Here is a 22,644-nt window from a genome sequence, read left to right on the forward strand (position 1 = left end):
AGATAGAGGAGAAAAGAATACTTAAAATTAATTTGTCTAAAATAGCATGAGTAGGCTCTCAATTACTATCCCTTTAAATTTGTTTTCTTACAGCAAAGCAGGTTGTTTTTTTTTTTTAAGGCACTGGGCTTTACACAACCCAGGAAGACAACATTTTTACTAAAAATCATTAAGAGACTTGCCTAACTTTGCATACATAATATAGATATACCACATATCAGGACTTGTACATTGTATAAGCTTTTATCTTAAAAATAAGTGGGTTTTGTGTGAAGGTTCTTTTATATGAGCATGAATTTCCACTCAAGGTCTGGCTGTGGATATTGCTAGAAAAACAGTTTCTGAGTCAATCTGATCAATTCGGATGCAGCATATGACTCTTAGGATTTGAAAAGGAAATCTTTGATTATGTTATAGATAAAAGTTACTGTATTTAGTATGAAATTATACTCATAATCACTTAACTTTATTTCAGAGCACATTTTGTCCAGTTATATTTAGGTTTACTTAAATTTGTGCAGTATTAATAATTATCATATTTGTAGTCATCTTTAATAACCTGTCCCTTCTAAAGGAAACAAAATTATACTTTTGTCTGACCCAGACTTGAGTTAGAATTATTGTTCTGAATTTCATAAGTATTACAGTAAAAGAAATGATCAGTCCAAAATTGAAAGATTTTCTTCAAGACACTGAGCTGAAAAGTTGGATGTGCAAAAAGTGTAGAAACACTGATAGTGTTCCTTGCTGCAGATAACTGCAGTAAACCATGTCTTTAGCCTCATTATGAAGATTGCTGCAGAATAACGGTATGTATTCTCCCTCACTGCAGCTCTGAATGCTCTGTGTCTTAAAATCATTTAAAGCCTCTAGCTTGCTTTGGGGAGTTAGTCCAAGGGTAAGGAAGGCTTTGCCGGAAGAGTACTTGTAAACCGTGAGACTGGTGACTTGCACATAGTTGTTGTAGGCTCTTAAATGCGTAATGGTCCTGTTTAATACCAAAAATTATTTAAAGGATATGATTAAATTTCCCAAATAACTGTTAAACACATGACAGATCTATTTTACAGTACTGTGTTTGACAGTTAAACATTAAGTAAACCTTTAATTGACGTGAAGCTTAAAATGTTCAAATGTTCTAACCCTTGCTACAGCATCTCTTCTGTAGCAAGTCAAGTATTGTGTGTGTTTTTTTCCACCTTTAGCTTATCAGGCCCGGTCCAAAGCCTTCTAGCAGAGGGAATTGATTCCTGTCAGGGGTTGCTGCCAAGACATCGGAAGGATTTTTGACCAAGGTTTTCAAAAGCTCAGTGTCACACCTGCCATTTGATTTAAAGAGGGATATTGGATGCAGAGTCTGGCATTTATTGTCCTTTGTGTGGCTGTTCTGTTTGTTTTGTCTTTGTCTCTTCTAGAATTGAGCAGTGTTCACACTAGTTTTTAAATTGTTGGGTGGATTATATATTTTACATAACCATGTTAATTTAAATTAATATATTCCCATTAACTTTTAATCATAAAATAGTGTGGACACAGCGTGTCTTCTAACTGGTGATTAACCCCTTAAAATTCATAAAATACCTCTTGTAGGGTAAGAATTTGCTTTTTTTTAATAAATTAATTTTTGTTTTGTTAACTGGGTTATTAGGAAGCAAGTATGATTTTAGTACAATATATCTAAGGGGTTAATCCACTTGAAATATAGAATGGGTGCAAAAATCCACACTCTAAATTTGACAGAAGTTTCCTACTTATAGCTCTTAATTTGTTTTTAAATTGCAATAGGTGTCTTGGCATCTTTGAAATTGTATCATTAATTTAAATTTCCGGTTATAAATGTTTGTGTGCAAAAAGAAAACTTTTCTTACATTGGAGGAAATTAAAACATGAATTAACATTAAAATTCAGAAACTTTAGAGATTACACATTATCACCTATTTGCATTTTAGCTTTAGCAAATAACATAAATAAGAGACATGGAAAGGGTTCTTCAGCCTGTTCTATAACCTTACTTTGGGGAGTGGTTTTTTGTTGTTTCTTTTTTTTAGTTCTTCAGTTAGCTGTGCTTTCCGGTGTCCTTTTTCCTTCTTTCAGAATAGCCCATTTCTTAATTATGTTCACTATAGTTTTGGATTCAGTAGTTGATCTTGCAGATTTTGAGGTTATTTATTGGTTTTTTAAAATTACTAGTATTTCTGACTCGCTACTCTTTTTAGTGCCCAAGTTCCTCTTTCAGTGTTCATTTTCAGAATGCCACACAGTGTTTTTTGAGTGTCTGTAAATCTCCCTTCTAATATGTTCTCTGAAAATCCATGCCATCTGATTGTTTAAGGAGTAAGAACTAAGAAAAGAAAGCCCAGACAAGGGATACAATTTTTTATCACTTTAAAAATATGCTTTTCAATATATCTTCTACTCAAATAAGGACAAGTATCTTTTAAGATTTCTGAATGTTCATATAAAAATATACCATCAAATAACTTGCCCAGAGTTGCAGTGGTACTCTTAAAATTATCCTTCATGTGTTCTTTTATCATATATTTCATTGTTTGTCTCATATTCATTTGGTACCCTCAATGATTTATTAAATCATCTACTAAATGTGCTTTAATTTGGGTGCTTTCTATCGAGAAGACTGCTAAATTCAATAAATTACTTGCTTAGCATGTTATTTTCCTATATTTAGAAAATGTTTAAATATCACCAAGAATTGTGAATTAGATTTAGTTATGAATAGTTTGATTAGCAACTTTTATATACATTTTACCTATATGTTTAGATTAATGTAAGCTGGCCCTCCAACTAGTTTTATTAATATAAAGTTTTTGCCCTGATTTAAGTTCAGATTTTCTTCTGAAGTTTTATATAACTCATTTATATTTTATATAATAATTGATTAAAATCAGTTATTATAAACTCTATAACGTAAAAGATTGTACATATTTATCATCAAACCATTCTGCTTACTGTGTCTGTTCTATTTCTATACTTACTCTGTTTAAGCAGGCTAGTTCCTGTTGCCCTTTTCTACTTTACTCATTGTTTCTCTCCAGTTATTCTTTCTTTGGAATACTTTATGGGAACTTTGAATTTTAAAGGGCATTTCGTATTCCTTTACAACTAAAGTGCTCTTGTGGAAGAGAAATCATTGAACTCCTAGAAATGCCTGTTTTTGGCTCCTTATTTTTTCTGTGATTGTTACTACATTGATCATCCCATATTTATCATTAGTTCTTTGACATTTTAGTCCCAAAATAACCTGTGACCATTTAAAATATTGAACAAACAGGATAGTTTACTGTACATTCTCATTTATTAAGGTGGATTTTTGTGTTCCCTCTTGTTGTCTTTGTGCTGGTGCACTGTATCCAGTAATCCTTCCTTTTGATTTTCTTTTGGTGGGGTAGGGTTTATATTTGTAGAAATTACTTATTATATTTCTAAATTAAAGAGCTCAATTCTTGATCTTCATATTAGATTTATGTAAATTTGTTAAATAACTTCGTGGGTTACTTTAAAGTGCTGACAAAACCCTCAAATGGCTCGTGTGACACTGATGCTACTTTAAGGAAGTGTCTTGCTCACCTGGTCAAACACCCATTCCTCACTGCATTTTGCCAATTCAATCCATTTTAGATGTAACCTCGGGTATGGTGAAAGACCCACCGGACGTCTTGGACAGGCAAAAATGCCTTGACGCTCTGGCTGCTCTACGCCACGCTAAGTGGTTCCAGGTTCGGAACATCATTTTACTTTTTTCTTGTAGCCTTATGAGAGAGTAGTTCAGTACAACATGTTTAACTGTGTTTAAACATTTCAAAAGATTGCCCAAGCAATACTACTTTAAATATCAGAAAATATGTTAACATAGAAAGCTGGGTATGAAGATCTGCATATTGCAGGTACTATTAATTTGACAATAAACTAGGATTTTGGGGGTGTTTTGTAGTTTGGGTTTTTTTATTTTTATTTTTAGTGGCTATATTTGAAGCTGACTTGTTCAGGAACATCACATGTTTGTGTATATATATTATATTCCATAAGGCTGCAGATTAACTTTGCTTTAAATAATGGAATATGTGTTTAAAGCTTTGTGTATAGTTTTAAGATTTTTTCCCCTCTTTCTCTTAAGTTAATATGTGTAGGGAATGAAAGGTGAGGAAGCAGCTGTTTGGTTTAGTGACTTTGCAGTTATGCAAAGGCACAGAAAGGAAACCAAACAGATTTCCTTAATCTTTCAGTCCCTAGACAAACTTTTTAGCTCTTTACTTTTTCTTTTATTTCTAACGTAGGCAGACTTTTTTTTTAAGTTCACTGATTTAAATGAACACAGGTCAAGGTTCACAGGGGATCAAGAACAATTATTCTTGTATAATCTGTTTACTTTGACCTAAAATATCAGCTTTTAAATACTAACCCTGGCATAAAATATTGCTGTAAATGGCAGCTCATAGAATCCAATTTTAAGTGTGGTTATTTTTGTTTTATTTTTATCTGAGCTTCCATTGAACAGTGGTATTTTAACTTTTTTTTCATCAAGGGATATTTTTAATATTTCTAAGATTAATTCAGTTGATTTTTGTGTTGCTCTCAAGGCTAGAGCTAATGGTCTACAGTCCTGTGTGATTATCATACGTATTCTCCGGGACCTCTGTCAGCGAGTTCCAACTTGGTCTGATTTTCCAAGCTGGGTAAGTAATATGTAACTGTATGTGAAAAATAAACATCTCAGAAATATTTCTGCAGTTTTTTATAGCCTTATCTTACATCTAATTATCAGCTTTATTTCCATTTCCTAAATGGAGTTTTTTCTTTTTCTCATGAGAAATCCTAGGGTCTTATCAGACTGTTTAACTTGCTAAGAATTATACTTGATTTTCTTTTTGTATTTTCCTCTTTTTTTTTTTTAATCTTCACACAGTGTTTATTACTTTTATAGATGCAATTATTAGTTGTACATATATAAAGATACAAAGAAAATTTTAAATGAGCTATTAATCTCCCTATGCAGGATTTTGTTGATATTTTAATAATGTATAAGGAATTTTTAACATTTAAAAATAAGCATTATCCAAAAAAATGCATAAAATTAGGAAATTCAAATAATGCAGAAAGGCACAATATAAGAAGTGAAAGCCTTCTCATCGTTTAAAGGCAAGTTATCATGGCACAATTTGTTGTGATTTTTTTTCCAGGAAGGAGAAATGCTTATATGCATGCCGTGTATATTCCTATTTTTTTATTTATGTTTAAATATCTCTTTGATGTTCAAATATTTGAGTTCCTAAATAGCAAAAATTCAGATATAGAAGGATTCATTCAAAAGTATAACTGAACCTACAGATTCTACAGTTGGGTTAGGGAGAGTTGACTAGCCAGGGTTATCTTAATTCTGGGAACTCTTTGAGAGCTGTATTGACTACTTGGTGTTTCTTTTGTATGGACATGCCATATTTTATTTAACTGGTATCTGTCTGACGGACAGTTGTGTTGTTTGCAGTCTTTTGCTATTAAATTTTCATTGTATTGTGGTTATGCTTTGATGAGTATTATATACATGTGATGGCTAGGGTCAATTGCTATAGAATTCCAAGGTCAAAGAACATGTTTTGATTGTAACTGGGAAAGGTGGATCATTTAAAATTACCAAAAATTGTTGAACTTAGCATTTTCTTCACATCCTCACTAACTTTGGGATAAGATCACACTTCTTAACACGTTAGGTAAAAAATGGAGTCTCATTTTTTACTTAAATTTCTTTAAGTAATTATTGGCATTTATAATTATTTTTCTCTTAACTGCCAATTCCTATTCATATTTCTCATAATTTATAATTATTTTCTGTAAGAAATTAGTACTTACCTCTATTAAAATAATTTTTCCAGTTTTCATTTGCTTTTCAACTTAATAATTTTTGCTGTTTTATAAAAGGTTTAAAATTTTCACAAATTCTAATCCATTAGTGTTTTATGACTTAACAACTTTGTATTCTGTCTACAAAATACTCTCTCATATGTTTTAGGTTATAGACTATTCACACATGCTTTCTTCTAGAGCTTTTTCCCCCCAATCAAGTTATGTTTATTATAGATGTTTGCTTATTTACTCCTGGAAGGATATATTCTATATTACAACAGGAGTTGTCTCTCAGTAGTGAGAAGTGGGCTTAGGTTAGAGATCTGTAATGTTTGGATTTTACTAGGATAAAATATACATACATTACTTGTATAATTATAAATTAATTTGAAAATCATAAATGGACTAGAGGTAGATCCAGCAATATGTCTTTCCAGACCAATCGTCAATTATTCCAATACCATTTAGCATTTTATTTAATAGTGATGTTCGTTCTCCCAACCTCCATTTTGAAATATCACCATTATCATAAACCAGTGGTTCTCAACCACATTTCAGTTTTGTCCCCAGGGGACATTTGGTAATGTTTGGAGATATTTTTGGTTGTCGATACTCGTTATCAATGGCACTGAGGAAGAGGAACCCTTTCTTAAACCAAAGTTCTTTTGTTGCAGGCCTGTTTCTACAATAGTCTTTCATTCCTCAGTCTTCTCTGTTAAACTCTTTTTTCTATTGATTTTTTACGTATTTCTTTAACTGGCTGCATCGAGTCTAGTTATGGCACATGGAATCTGCATTGTGTCCTGTGGGATTTTTCCTCACAGTACATGGACCCTAGTCCAAGCACAGGCTCTAGAGTGGTTGAGCTTCTACAGTTGGAGTTCATGGGCTTAGTTCTCCTGCGGCATGTGGCATCTTAGTTCCCCAGCCAGAAATTGGACCAATGTCCCCTGCATTGCAAAGTGGATTCTTAACCTCTAGACCACCAAAGAAGTCCTTAATCTCTTTTAATTTTTAAAACTTCATAGTGTGTTTTAAACTTCTGATGTCCTTTGCATCAGTTTCCCCCTCTCCGTTCTCTGCTGCTCATTATAAACGACATCTTGCACTGTTTCAGCGTTTTGTTTTTGTTTTTGTTTTAAGTGTATTTTGTTTTGTTTTGTTTTTCTCATATTCTTTTTCCAAAAGAACTTGACTGCCATTTTGTTCAGTTTGATGAACTCCAAAGTTCTTTTAGTTATTTTTAAGTAGTACTGTATTGAATTAATAGATAATTGGTAGAATATCATCACTTTTGCGGTGACAATACAGAAAGTTTTTTGTTTTATTTTTGTCTTCTTTGTTAGATTTGGACTAATTCTATAAAAATTAATTTAGAACTTTTGTTCTTTCTCTGAACTCTGAAACAGTTTTTAGGATCATCAAAAATACTGTTTTTTGATCATTTGTAAAATTCATTTGACATTATCAGTTCCCAGGCCCTTATAAAGAGGGTAGCGCTTTCTTGATTTCTTTTATTGTAACTGTTTTGTTAATTTTTCCTTCTCCTGGGGTTAATTTTGGCAACTTTTCCTAGAAAAATTGACCCATTCAACCAGATACTCAAATTTTTATATAATAGAGTTCTGTGCTCTGAAAGTTTTAAAAATGCCTATTATAGCATCTTTATTGTTTCAATTCTCTGATTGATTAGTCAGTAACAGCAGGTGCAGTATTGGAGCAAAATAACCGATAGGTGTTTCAGTATTTACTTGTGATGAAAATTCATTGAATTATTGATAGATTTTTAATATAAAAATGTATGTGCATTATATAATGTAAACTTTTTTAAATATATAAAAGTACAAGCATTCTACATTATCATTTTACTTCCTGCTTCTTTCAGCTTCAGTCCATACAACCCAGGTGTCCTTGAGACTTTTTCTGTTGTAGTATGTCTAAGCTTCAGTACTTTTGAGACTGGACTCTCAGGCCACTCCTCAGCTATTCTTGAGGTCTGAAAGTCTCACTGCAGATGGGCCTTTACCCTACACCTTGCCTTTTCTCTTTCTCAGAGAGAGCCATAAACTTCAAGGAACCCTCTCTGCTTTGAGGGTGCAGAGCTGTAAGAACTGAGTGGAAAGAGAGGATGCACAGGTCAAAGGAAGTGGGGGAACATGGGCCTTGGCAGAGTGATGATGGACAAATCAGGGAGGGCAAAGAAAGCTGCTGGCCAGTCTTTCGAATCATGTACATATAAAATACCAGTATTTTGGTAGTTTAAAGCACACCAAAATGTCAGTATTTTGACATTTAAATAGCTCTCAACATTATATCCTTTTAGTTCAGTCGCTCATTTGTGTCTGACTCTTTGTGACCGCATGAATTGGCAGCACACCGCGCCTCCCTGTCCATCACCAACTCCCGGAGTTCACTCAGACTCAGGTCCATCGAGTAGGTGATGCCATCCAGCCATCTCATCCTCTGTCGTCCCCTTCTCCTCCTGCCCCTAATCCCTCCCAGCATCAGGGTCTTTTCCAATGAGTCAACTTAGGCAGTAATTTATTCATTTTGCCTTTTTTTTTTCCCTTTCTCCTCAGAGAGCCAGCTCCTTGGATTTAGCTGCCAGATATGCTGTTTTCCTTTTTAGTGATCCATTAATTTCTTTTTATAATTGGAATATAATTGCTTTATAATGTTGTATAAGTTTCTCCTGTACAATGAAGTAAATCAACTATATGAATATATGCATAGTTTCCCACTTGGACCTCCCTCCTGTCCACCCCCCCATAATTCATTAATTTCTAATTACATCTCTAATTTTCTATTTTCCTTGGGTTTAATTTCTTTTTTTTCCCCAAACTTCTTGAATTGGATACTTGTTTAATTTACACATTCTTTAATTATATAGATAAATTTTAAAGGTGTTATTTAAGGCTGAACATAGGTTTTGGCTATATATGTAATATTTTCTCTTTATATTCTCTGCAGTTTGAAATTGATTTCAGTGTTGTCTTTAAGCCAGGAGTAATTTTGAGGCAGTTTTTTATTTCTACATGACTGAAGAAGAGTTGCTCTTTCTTTTGTAAATAACTTCCATTTTTCTAGCATCAGTTCAGTTCAGTTCAGTCGCTCAGTCGTGTCCGACTCTTTCAGCACACCAGGCCTCCCTGTCCATCACCATCTCCCGGAGTTCACTCAGACTCAGGTCCATCGAGTTGGTGATGCCATCCAGCCATCTCATCCTCTGTTGTCCCCTTCTCCTCCTGCCCCCAATCCCTCCCATCATCAGGGTCTTTTCCAATGAGTCAACTCTTCACATGAGGTGGCCAAAGTACTGGAGTTCAGCTTTAGCATCATTCCTTCCAAAGAACACCCAGGGATGATCTCCTTTAAAATGGACTGGTTGGATCTCCTTGCAGTCCAAGGGACTCTCAAGAGTCTTCTCCAGCACCACAGCTCAAAAGCATCAATTCTTCGGCACTCAGTTTTCTTCACAGTCCAACTCTCGCATCCATACATGACCACTGGAAAAACCATAGCCTTGACTAGATGGACCTTTGTTGGCAAAGTAATGTCTCTGCTTTTGAATATGCTCTCTAGGTTGGTCATAACTTTTCTTCCAAGAAGTAAGCATCTTTTAATTTCATGGCTGCAGTCACCATCTGCAGTGATTTTGGAGCCCCCCAAAATAAAGTCTGACACTGTTTCCACTGTTTCCCCATCTAGCATATAATCCAGTAAATATATTCTGTTGCTGTTTAGTTGCTAAGTCATGTCTGACTTTTTGCAACCCAATGGACTATAGCCCACCAGCCTCCTCTGTCTGTGGGATTTCCCAGGCTAGGATTACTGGAGTGGTTGCCATTTCCTTCTCCAGGGTATCTTCCTGTCCCAAGGATCAAACCTGAGTCTCCTGTATGACAGGTAGATTCTTTACTCTGAGCCACCTGGGAAGCAGAAAATATATTCTATTTGCAATATGGGGAATCTTAAGATTTTCTTTGTGGTCTAATCTGTACAGTTTTTATAAAGTGTGGGCACTTTAAAAAATGTGTTCTCAGCATATAATATGTACCTCTTAGTTCAACTTCATCAGTTACTCTGTTTTTCTATCTCTTTTCCTTCATATTTTTTGTCTACTTTATCTGTCCATGGAGTGACAAAGATAAGTTAAAATCTGCTCTTTCTGTTGTGTTTTTTAGAGTTTGTACTTTATTATTTTGTTGCAGTAACATTTAGGACATAAAAACATTTAATAATTATATCATTATTGTGAGTTTGAACTTTTTGTCATTCTAAAGGGCATTTAATTAACACTTTCTGCCAAAACTCTAGCCTTTTTAAAAAGACAATTATAATGCAGTTTTACTAATTTTATGGTGTACAACATAGTAATTCCATATTTTAACACATTGTGAAAAGATTACTGCAGTAAGACCAATTACTACAATATTGTTGACGATATTCCCTATGTGCACTTACATACCTGTGACTTTCTTATCTAAAAGCTGGAAGCTTAACCTCTAAATCCCCTTCATATATTTCAGCTATACTGCACCCTCCTAAACTCTAGTTTTTATTAGCATTTATCTGGTATGTTTCTGGTACTTTTCTATCCTTTGCCATAATTCTTATCCTTTTCTTGTTCTTTTTTATGTGTGAATATGTGATTATTTAGAGAGTTAGTTGTTGACCATATCGTTTTATGTGGTATTTTCATGCATCTGTTTAACAATTTTAGATAATGTCTGTTAACCTCTCATCTATAAAAGCTGAGAAAATGATCACTTCCTCCTACTCCTCCTGTCCTCTTGGGTTTTTGTTAATTTTTTTTTTTTTCATTTGTTTCATTCATTTATTTTAATGTGTCAAAACCTGTTTCTTGATTTATCTGTTTTACTCAGTGAATGCTGATTCCACTTAGAAAACAGGAAAGTTTACACTTAATGCTTTTTTAAATCTTAAAGGTTTAAAAATAACTACATTTACCTTATGTCAATATATTCCCTTTGATTATTTTATGTTCTCTATTTAAATGCTGTGGTGCCAACCACTAGGGCTTTACTGGGGTTTCCTCTTTTTATTTCTTGGTTGACTGCATTTTATTATCATGTAGTTTTTATCAAAAAGTGTTTTAAGTTTTTAAAATTTCTTTCATATTTGAGAATCTTTGCAAATTACCATTACTTTATTGGAAAATATATTGTTAGGTCGCAATTTTTTCTCTTCCATTTCTTGGTGTTGCTCCATTATCTTTCAGCATTGAGTATTGCTAAATCTAGTTTATGTTAATCACTTAGTCATGGGGTCACCAACTCTGTGACCCCATGGACTATAGCCCTCCTAGCTCCTCTGCCTACGGAATTCCCCAGGCAAGAATCCTCAAGTGGTTAACCATTCCCTTCTCCAGGGTATCTTCCCGATCCAGGGATCGAACCTAGGTCTCCTGCATTTTGTGCAGATTCTTTACCATCTGAGCTACCATAAGTCCAGCCTAATTTTCTTGCCTTTACTTTTTCTGCAGGTTGCTAAAAAAATTCTGTCTTTATCCTTGAATTTTAGTAACTTAACCAATAATGTCCTGGAATCTGTTGTTAGTGTCATCATTTCACTGAAATCTTTGTCTGCACATTTGACAAATGATTAATATGATCCTCTATTTTCAATTCAGTTCAGTTGCTCAGTCATGTCCGACTCTGCGACCCCATGAATTGCAGCACACGAGGCCTCCCTGCCCATCACCAACTCCTGGAGTTCACCCAAACTCATGTCCATCAAGTTGGTGATGTTATCCAGCCATCTCATCCTCTGTCGTCCTCTTTTCCTCCTGCCCCCAATCCCTCCCAGCATCAGAGTCTTTTCCAATGAGTCAGCTCTTCGCATGAGGTGGCCAAAGTATTGGAGTTTCAGCTTTAGCATCATTCCTTCCAAAGAACACCCAGGACTGATCTCCTTCAGAATGGACTGGTTGGATCTCCTTGCAGTCCAAGAGACTCTCAAGAGTCTTCTCCAACTCCACAGTTCAAAAGCATCAATTCTTCGGCACTCAGCTTTCTTCACATTCCAACTTTCACATCCATACATGACCACTGGAAAACCCATAGCCTTGACTAGATGGACCTTTGTTGGCAAAGTAATGTCTCTGCTTTTGAATATGCTATCTAGCACCAATTACCCTTATATTGAATTCCCTTTGTCCTATATATATTTATTATCTTTGTGATTGTTTTAATCTTTGTTCTCTTTCCTCTTTTGTCCCCTGTTACTGTTTCTTTGGCAGTAATTTGGTTTTCACCCATGTCCCAATATTTACTATTTATAATTCATTTATTAGTTTTATAGTAATGTTCAGTTTGCTTAATTAGCTCTGCAGTCTTCCTTTTCATTTCAACCTTGAGGTTTTAATTTTATTGTTTTTTTTATTTATTAAGTTCTCTATAACTCAAAATGTTGACAGTTGTATCTTCATTCCCTTAAATTATAATTCTTCCAGAATAAATTATTTTCTAAATAAATATTATTTTTAAATAATAAAAATTTGACTCACAGCAAAACTGAGCAGAAAGTACAGAGTTCTCACATACTGTCTGTCCTTACACATACAAAATCTCCTTCTCAATATTTGCACCAGATGGATACATTTATTAAAAGCAGTGACTTAACAGTATCATTCAGAATCATCAGTTCAGTTTAGTCGCTCAGTTGTGTGCAACTCTCTGCAGCCCCAAGGACTGCAGCACACCAGGCCTCCCTGTCCATCACCAACTCCCAGAGTTTACTCAAACTCATATCCATTAAGTTGGTGATGCCATCCAGCCCTCTCATCCTCTGTCGTCCCCTTCTCCTCCTGCCTTCAGTCTTTCCCAGCATCAGAAAAGGTGATGCTTTTCAAATGAGTCAGCTCTTTGCATCAGGTGGCCAAAGTATTGGAGTTTCAGCTACAACATCAGTCCTTCCAGTGAATATTCAGGACTGATTTCCTTTAGGATGGACTCGTTGGATCTCCTTGCAGTCCAAGGGACTCTCAAAGCCCATAGGAAATATTTCACTCTGTGTTCCACCCAAATGCAAAGATAACATGCCTGGTTTGTTTTAGTTTTTTTCATTTCTTTAGGGCTTAGCATTGTCAGTTCCATTTCTAAGTCATTCTTTGATACTAAAACATGCAAACAAGAGCTGTCTTAGTTTATTCACACCTTTTAAAATACTTCTGTTTCTTCCCCCGTGAGCTCTGCTTTAAGGATTGCTTATGGAAAGGAGTAGTGTTTGGCTTTCTCTTGCGTGTGTCCTGTTTCTTTTTTTTGGCTGCCCCGTGTAAGGAACTTAGTTCCTTGGCCAGGTATTGAACCCAGGCCCCAGCAATGAAATCCCTGAGTCCTAACTACAGGACTGCCAGGGAGTTTCCAGACATGGGCTTTCTCTCTTCTGTTCCCTAATTCAGTGTGCTGTGGTAGTCTTTGAGATAGATTCCCTCGGCACACCTTTAGGTTTCAGATTTAAAACCCACGATGGCCTCCTAGAGCCTTTGCCTGTGCAGAATTTGCTCTGGTTTTTTCCTGAAACTCTTTACCATCTCCTTTCAAGAACAGCTTTCTGTTTACCTGAATCAGCAGAAGGTTTGAGGTGTGTGAAGCCACTTTGGGAAACTTGCATTGAGAGTTCACAGCAGGCTTTGATATTAATTTTCCCCTATTTCTTCCTCCTTCGAAAGATCTTATTTTTTTTTGTTTGTTTGTTTTATCTGCATGTTAGTCAAATCTCTATTTATTATTAGAGATAATTAGATGTGGATAATTGGAATTTTACTCTTCCCTACCTGTCTTCCGCAAAGAGCCTTCAAACTGATGAATTCTGTTGCTTTTCCTTTCTCTTTTTGGATGAAAGGTGGTTATGTTTAGAAAAATTTCTTTGCCTCAGGCTGCCCACAACATGACCTGTTCTTACTCTCTGAGTTGGGAGAGTTCTGGTGAAATTTTTGGATTTTTTTTCCCACTCAACTGCCTACCCCTTTCCCATTTTCTTCTAAAGAGCCAGTTAGGGAACTGTAAATGGAGAGTTGCCCAAGCCCACTCACTTTCTTAGAAATACTCTTTCACTGGCCTTTTCCTCCATTTAATTGAAGCCATTTTGTGTTTGTTTGGGTGATGGTAGTGTGCTTCATACATAATTCTTTAATCATAACCAGGTTTGGGAGGCAAGAGATCTTGCGATTTGGCTTTGTACTGTCACCTTAAGCAGAGAGTAACTTTTTTCTTGGTTTGCATGAAAGAAATTTGAAGTTCTTGTGAACTTGATCTTCAATTTTGTTTAGCCTTCAGATTACTTACTTCGAATAAATCTAAGTCCTAACACCTGCCTTTAGTGTTTACCACTACAGTGAGTACAGCAAATAATATACTGCCTTCAAATTAGTTCTTCTTTTGTCCTAAATCTATAGTGATGAGTAAAGAAAGCTATAGGTAAATTCTCTTGTAAGGTTGATCTGACTTAAGAATTGCTGTGTAGAATAGAAATCTCCTTTAGATTAGTACTCCTTTAGAATGGTATACCTGCTGTAAATTGCAAAAAAGGCTTTTTTTTTTGCAAAAAGTTAGTGTTTTAATGTTTATTGTATATTTTATGAAAGAAAATGATCTGTCATGGATGAACCTCTGAAACATCATGCCAAGTGAAGGAAGCCAGACACAAAAAATTACGCATTATATGATGGCATTTGTATAAAATATCCAGAATAGCAGATCCAGATAGATAGAATGCAGGTTGGCGGTTGCCTGAGGCTTAGAGAATGAGAGAATGAGAAGAAACTGTATGATGGGGCGAGGGTTTTACTTTGGAGTAATAGAAATGTTTTGAACTAGATAGAGGTGGCTGTTGTTCAGCATAATAGTAGGTGTACTAAATGCCACTGAAGTGTTCACTTTAAAGTAGTGAACTTTATATTATGTGGATTTTATCTTTTTTTATTAAAAAAAAAAAAAGAATTATCTGTGAAATGATGAGATAGTCCCCAAAGAAGATGCTGAGAGGCCATAATTGTTCTTTTTGTTCATACAGCAGTTAAATTATGTGCTCCACATATCTTTTCACATATTTTATTTTTCAAGTGTTAGTCGCTCCGTTGTGTCCAGGTCTTTGCAACCCCATGGACTGTAACTCCCAGGCTTCTCTGTTCATGGAGTTCTCTAGGCAGGAATACTAGAGTGGGTAGCCATTCCCTTCTCCAAGTGATCTTCCTGACCCAGGGATCAAACCCTCTCTCCTGTATTGCAGCCAGATTCTTTACCATCTGAACCACCTGGAAAACCCTATTTTTTTTTGGAAGAGTGTATTAGATTTTAGTGATGATGACTTGTAGTGAGAGAGCTCCTGTCTGTCAGTTTTAGAACCAGTGAGGAGATTCTAAATGATAGAACACTGACATCACAGGGCAAATAACTTTCTTTTTGCTTGCAGGAGTAAATTACTACTGTTAAAGATGGGAAGGAAGAATATATACCACATGAATGTTTTCCTAAAGCAAATATTGCAATCCTGGATTTCATGTCATTTAAGAGAGCATTTCTATTTTAAGTAACTTTTGCCATCAGAATCCTTTACATTATTGCCTAAGTAATCATTTCCCTTATTTGATTCTGTTTGTCTTTGATGTTGTCCTTTTACTTTTTTTGTCCTTTTACTTTTGAATGCATGCATTTAAGAGTATATAAACCTCCTATGTTCTACTTTTGTTGCTTTCCTAACTGTAGACATCTGCTTGGAGACCAGCCATGTTCCATAGAAAATTAGCATTTTTAAATTGCTTCCTTCACAGCAAATGATCTCAGAAGGCAGATAGTTGACTTAGTTTTACTGTGATTCAATATATGGACGTTGTGTTCCATAAATTTCTTTCTTGGTTCTTACTTAGTTTCTATCTTAATACATAAGTATAAATTACATATTCCCACTAGAGGTCAGTCAATAAGCAGGTTTTTAAAAAGCATTGATTACCTTTAATATTTTTGTATCTTGACATATCTATATTCTGGGGCTTCCCAGGTGGTGCTAGTAGTTAAAAAAGCCCACCTGCCAACACAGGAGACTTAAGAGACTCAGGTTGAGTCCCTGGGTCAGAAAGATCCCCTGGAGGAGGGCATGACAACCCACTCCAGTAATCTTGCCTGGAGAAGCCCATGGACAGAGGAGCCTGGCAGGCTGCAGTCCTTAGCACTGCAGAGTTGGACATGACTGAGCACTTAGTATGCACGCACTTGTGTTATAGCTGATTATTGAATATTTGTTTTTCCGTTAACATTCTCTAAAAGTACTTATAAATTTGAGGTATTTTTGGAATGGTGTGTATTTTAAGACATCAATTTTGTATTTTAGTAACTTGTTAATTACAACCCTTGATTTCTTTAATTAGGATTATTTTCACATTTCTTTCCAAAAGTATTCTGATCATAGATACTTATTAAGTATTTTCTATATGCCAGCCATTTATGCTAGGCAAAGGGGTTCCATAAATGACAATTGACAATCCTTAATTTCAAAGATTTCAATCTTTTGGACATCTTGAAATAATAATTGTCTGAACAGGAAAAGTGTTTAATATGCATTCATAGAGTTGCCTAGATAACTGAAGCTGACACCTTAAAATACTAAAATTTTTAAATGAAGACTCTTTAAGGGTCTTGTGTCTTGAACAACTTTAGGTGTCTTGAACAACTTCCTACGTTCTTCAGCTGAATTAGACTGAACCATCTTAATTTTTTGTTGTTGTAATTTACATCTATCATTATTAACACCTGTTTTTCTCAGATTTTTATGCTTCTAGCTGTCTTTTTTTTTTTTTTTTTTTTTTTTTTAGCTTTTTATGTGTACTCTCTCTTCAGATTCGTATCTCTTACAATTTATTCCTAATTTGTTTGGAACTAAAACCTCCACATGTCCAATCTTTTAAGAATTATTCTTACTTAAGAGATCTGAGTAATGGCCTTAGGGTGAGTAGGTGGATGTAGTTTTTACTCTAATTAAATCTATGAGTTTTTTAAGTACACAACTAAAAATGGATCCTCAGTATTTTAAACTTCATTATCATTTTAAGGGTTTCATTCTAGTTTCAGTCTGCTTAGATTCTTTGAATTGTTACTCGTGATTTTATTTAAAATTTGAGTAAAAGCTGCAATGTGGATAAACCTTAAACATAATGCTAAGTAAAAGAAACAAGACACAAAAAGTGACTTGTTATATGGTTCCATTTGTATGAAGTATTTAGAAAATGCAAATCTATATAAATAGGAAGTGGTTTATTGGTTCCCAGGGGCTGAGGAAAGAGAATGGAGAATGGCTGCTAGTAGGTATGGAGTTTCTTTGGTGGTGATAAAATGTTCTGGAATTAGAAAATGGTTATGGTTGAAAACTTTGTAAATGTACTAAAACCCACTGAATTGTACATTATATCTTAATTTTTAGAATCTAAATGGAAGCAGATTTTTCTAATAAACTCTTCAAAATGCTTTCTGGATCTAAATCCATACTTCTTTCTTTTATTCATTGATATTAACTCATTTTGAGTCTCAAGTGTAATTTACAGTGAAAGTATAATTTATATTTTAAGGATAATAGAAGTACAATTGTATGTTAAATGAAAATTTAGATAATTATTCTTAAAGAAAAAATGAAAGTTATCTTTACTTGGTAGAATATGGTCTTGCTATAACTCTTCAGTATTATTAGTATGTAGGCATTAAAGAACAAGTATATGTGAGCCCTAAATATCTAAAGAATTTTAAGTACTGTCATATTTTAATAGAAAAGGATAGCAGTAACTGAAAATCCAAAACAAAAAACCCATTAATCTATTTTTCTTCATTAAATACACATTACAAAATAATTTTTAAGATATAAATTATATATTGCCTTTCTTTTCATTGTTTTTAATTTTATATTACATGTAACTTTTATTTTCTGATTTTGTGACTTGTTCAGTGTGATTTTCTCGATCTTTAAAATTTTTTGTTAATAATTTTCTTGTTTATGTTTATTTTTGGCTCTACTGGATCTTCTTTGCTGTGTGGACTTTGCTCTAGTTGAGGCGAGCAGGGCCTTCTCTCCAGTTGTGATGCACAGGCTTCTCATTGCGATGGCTTCTCCTGTTGCAGAGCACAGGCTCCAGGGCACTCAGGCTTCAGCAGTTGTGGCCCATGGGCTCAGTAGTTGCAGCTCCCAGACTCTAGAGCACAGTCTCAATAGTGTGGCAACGGGCGTAGTTGCTCGGCAGCCTAAGGGATCCTCCCGGACCAGGGATCAAACCCACGTTCCCTACACTGGCAGGTGGATTCCTCACTACCAAGCAATCAGGGAAGCCCCAATCTCTAAAGGTTTTAATGACAGTTTCATAAGTATTTTGTCATTCTGAAAATGAATAATTCCTTTGGGCTGTAAGCTATCAAACACATTTTTATGTTTTTGTTTTTAGGCGATGGAGTTACTAGTAGAGAAAGCAATCAGTAGTGCTTCTAGTCCTCAAAGCCCTGGAGATGCTCTGAGAAGAGTTTTTGAGTGCATTTCTTCAGGGATTATTCTTAAAGGTAAGTTTTACTTCATTTTTAATGTTTGTCTGTGTGTTTGATAGTTGAATGAGAATTACTCATTCTTCTACAAATGGATGATGATGATGTTTTATTCTGCCTATGGTGATTGTTGTAGGTAGTCCTGGACTTCTGGATCCTTGTGAGAAGGATCCCTTCGATACCTTAGCAACAATGACTGACCAGCAGCGTGAAGACATCACATCCAGTGCACAGGTACCATTGTGTTCCTAATCCCAGGGCTTTGTTTCATCACTTCCCTTACAGTTTTGGTTTTTTATAGTTGTCCTCTGGAAGAAATTACCATGTAGTATTCATTATTCTGCTTCGTTAGTAAGTAAGCTCTTAGAGAGGATATAATTTAAACTAGATTTCATTAGTCTTCAGTTTTATTATTTTAACTCTGTGTGTATCCTGTATGAATATAAAAATACTGTAGTATTTTCAGGATCATTAAATCTAGTTGTTGTTTATGTCAGGATCAGTAGAGCAACTATTCATGTCCTCTGGGTATACAGCTTTTTTGACCCCAGAAGTGTACTAAGAGGAGAAATGGCTACCAACTATAAACAAGAACAATCTAGTCTAAGGCAGTTGCACTCGTTGGACTGAAGATTTTGTTCTGTTGTCTCTTCTGGCAAGGATAATTTGAAAGAGGTCAGGATTAAAGTGTTAGGTTAAAAGTAACTTGAAGAAGAATCAGTAATAATAGAACATTATGAATATTTTACAGACTCACAAGATTTCCAGTTTGTGTGTATTAAACAAGTTTTGTTTTAATTTCTTTGGGTTTAATTTTCTAGGAAAGATGACAATTTACCCTAAGTGGCTTTTTTTTCTTCATTGGTACTTAAGAAATTATTTTTTGGGTAAGAAGCAGGGCAGTTTGAAAACTTAATAAGAGAATTCTTAGTTGGAAGGAAGGAAACCTTTAATGTGACTTTGAAGAAAGTGGTCTGATTTTAGGAGGTAGTTAGAAATGTCCTTGTTAAAAGTGAAGAAGTGAGAAGTGTTAAAAGTCAGTGTAGAAAAGGGAACCTCATACACTGTTGGTGGGAATGTAAGTTGGTACCACCACTGTGGAGAACAGTATGGAGGTTTCTCAGAAAAACTAGAGCTACATGACCCAACAATTTCTCCTAGGTGTATGGCCAGAAAACAAAACAAAAAACTTTAATTTAAAAAGATATACATACCCCAGTATTCACAGCAGTGTTATTTAAAATGCCAAGATAAGGAAGCAACCTTAGTATCCATCAGCAGATGAATGGATAAAGAAAGTGAAAGTGAAGTCACTCAGTTGTGCCCGACTCTTTGTGACCCCAGGGATAGTAGCCTGCACCAAGCTCCTCTGTCTGTGGGATTTTCAAGGCAAGAGTACTGGAGTGGGTTGCCATTTCCTTCTCCAGGGGATCGTCCCGACCCAGGGATCGAACCTGGGTCTCCCGCATCGTCGACAGATGCTTAACCGTCTGAGCCACCAGCACAGAGTTATGGATAAAGATGATGTGGTATATATACAGTGGAATACTACTCAGCCATAAAAAAGAATAGAATTTTTGCTATTTCCAATAATATGGATAGACTTGGAGGGCATTGTGCTAAGTGAAGTAAGTCAGAGAAAGACAGATACTGTGTATCACTTATGCTGAGTCACTTAAATTGTGTCTGACTCTTTGCAACCCCATGGACCGTAGCCCACCAGACTGCTCTGTCCATGGGATTCTCCAGAGAAGAATACTGTAATAGGTTGCCATGCCCTCCTCCAGAGAATCTTCCCGACTTGGGTCAAACCGATGTCTTTTTATGTCTCCTGCATTGGCAGACAGGTTCTTTACCACTAGTACCACCTAGGAACCCCATCACTTTTATATGAAATGTAGAAAATACAGCAAACTAGTGAATATAACAAAAAAATGAAGCAAACTCACAGAACAAAGTAGTGGTTACCATTGGGGAGAGGGAGGTGGGAAGGAGCAGTATTGGGGTAGGGAATTAAAAGGTACAAACCATTGCATATAAAATAAGCTATAAGAATATATTTACAGCATAGGGAAATAGTCAATATACTGATAATAACTAAATTGTATATAACCTTTAAAAATTATGAGTCACTGCATTGGGCACTTTTAATTATTTAATAACTGTACATCAACTATACTTTGATAAATAAAAGTGAGGAAGTTACGTATACTGCACCATTCCATCTATATAACATTTGTGAACTAACAGAACAGATTAGTGATTCCTCAGAGTTAGGGATAGGGGTGAGGATAGGTGTGGCTGGTGAGAGTCTTGTGGTGATAGTATAGTGCCTTGTGATGGTGGTTAATGCAAACCTGCACATTTGGTTAAGTTATATAGATCTGTATACATCACACATAAACCAAGTGTGTGTATAACTGGTGAAATCTGAATAAGCTCTATGGATTGGACCTAGGTCCATTTCTGTTTCTTTCTTAGTGGGCCATAGTGCCAATATTAATAATTTGCTTTTTTCCTTTGTCTGGGATTTTTCTTCTTTTCCTTCCATAATATTTACCTTTGTTTTTGTATCTGTATTCTCTAGTGATCTTTTTTGAGTTGCTTCTGCCAGATGTAGCTTTTGTCATTTATTCAGATGCCTTCCTGTAAGTGTCCAATAGAGCAGCATATCTTTAAAAGGGCGCATTTGTAAGGTTATCTTCCCTCTCAAAAAAGGATTAAGTAAACCGTTACATCTTCTTTGATGTTGTTTTTAAAATTCCAAGATGACTTCATATGGGAATAATTTCCGTATCATCAACTTTGATTTGCTTTTAATAATTTCCAATTATATATTAGAAATGTCTCTTGTTAGAATTTAGAAGTACATGCAAATCACATGCAGAACAAGAGCTTACAGAGTGCTCAGATGCTTACAGTGCTCCTCAGATGCTACTGTAGTTTTCCTTACTGAAGTACTCTTCTATTTAGAAACTCCTAATTGGAGAAGGCAGTGGCACCCCACTCCAGTACTCTTGCCTGGAAAATCTCATGGACAGAGTAGCCTGGAAGCCTGCAGCCCATGGGGTCGCTGAGGGTCGGACACGACTGAGCGACTTCACTTTCACGCATTGGAGAAGGAAATGGCAACCCACTCCAGTGTTCTTGCCTGGAAATCCCAGGGACATGGGAGCCTGGTGGGCTGCTGTCTACGGGGTCTCACAGAGTCGGACACGACTGACAGGGCTTAGTAGTAGGAGTAGTAGTATGAGAATAGGCTGATGATCAGTAGCAATATTTCCATAGTAAAAGTGTGTTACTATTCATTATTGTGCAGCAGATAACTTTGGATATTTTCTTTAAATGTAAAAGAAAACCTTATTCTGTTTATCTTTGGGAAATACCTTTTTTTTAAGTAACTCTAAATAAATGCTATATCCTATTATGATAAATAATCCCTAGTTTCACCTCATAAATAGCAACATTATGCATAATTGCCAGAAAGTGGAACCATCCCAAGTGTCTATCAGTTGATGGATGGGTAGATAAACAGATGTGATATATTCGTACAGTGGAAAATTACTCAGCCATTAAAAGGAATGACGTGCTGATATGTACAAGGTAGATGAATCTTGAAAACCTTATGCTAAGTGGAAGAAGCCAGATACAAAAAGTCCTATTGTATGGTTTTGTTTATATGAAATGTCCATAGTAGGCAAGTCTATCAAGTTACAAAAGTAGATTAGTAGTTGCAAGGGCCTCATGGTAAAGGGATTGAGGAATGACTGCTATTGGGCCATGGGGTTTGGGGGTGAGGGGAGGGTGGAACATTGGGAAGGTGATGAAAATGTTCTGGGATTAGAGAGTAGTTAATGTTGAAAAATTGTAAGTATACTAAAAAAAAAAGCAACAACTGAATTGTACCCTTAAACAAATCTTATATGGAATTATATCTCAGGAAGTAGTCTAAACAGTTCTATTGAAGGTTTAACCACATAGTGAAAATTGTCTTTTAATTAAATGACTGTAGAATCTCCTTAAATATCCCTCAGAATATTGGGAAACTATGTCTCAAAATATCTTATGACAGATGAGGTCTTGTGACATTGATGCCTAATGTATTCCTATATATATACATAGCCACAGAAGTGAAAAATCTTTTTTTGTTCACTAAGTAACAAGTTGAAGAAGTATAATGCTCATTTTGTAAACCTGGGGAGGTGTGTGTTGGGAGGCACATGTGCCTGAGGATGAGCACATGGGCATCCAT

General features: G+C 35.4%; 1 protein-coding gene across 1 annotated transcript in view; it reads left to right on the forward strand.

Annotated features, from left to right (window-relative positions):
• The window catches only part of ZFR (zinc finger RNA binding protein), an 84,499-nt gene that overhangs the window by 60,028 nt on the left and 1,827 nt on the right, over positions 1 to 22,644 (forward strand). Inside the window, exons 16-19 of the mRNA XM_052659013.1 lie at positions 3,637 to 3,734; positions 4,596 to 4,691; positions 18,299 to 18,410; positions 18,529 to 18,626. Of these exons, the coding sequence (XP_052514973.1) occupies positions 3,637 to 3,734; positions 4,596 to 4,691; positions 18,299 to 18,410; positions 18,529 to 18,626 (404 nt within the window). The remainder of the gene's footprint in view (positions 1 to 3,636; positions 3,735 to 4,595; positions 4,692 to 18,298; positions 18,411 to 18,528; positions 18,627 to 22,644) is intronic.

Source organism: Budorcas taxicolor, chromosome 20 (assembly GCF_023091745.1).
Source record: "Budorcas taxicolor isolate Tak-1 chromosome 20, Takin1.1, whole genome shotgun sequence".
Lineage (NCBI taxonomy): Eukaryota > Metazoa > Chordata > Mammalia > Artiodactyla > Bovidae > Budorcas > Budorcas taxicolor.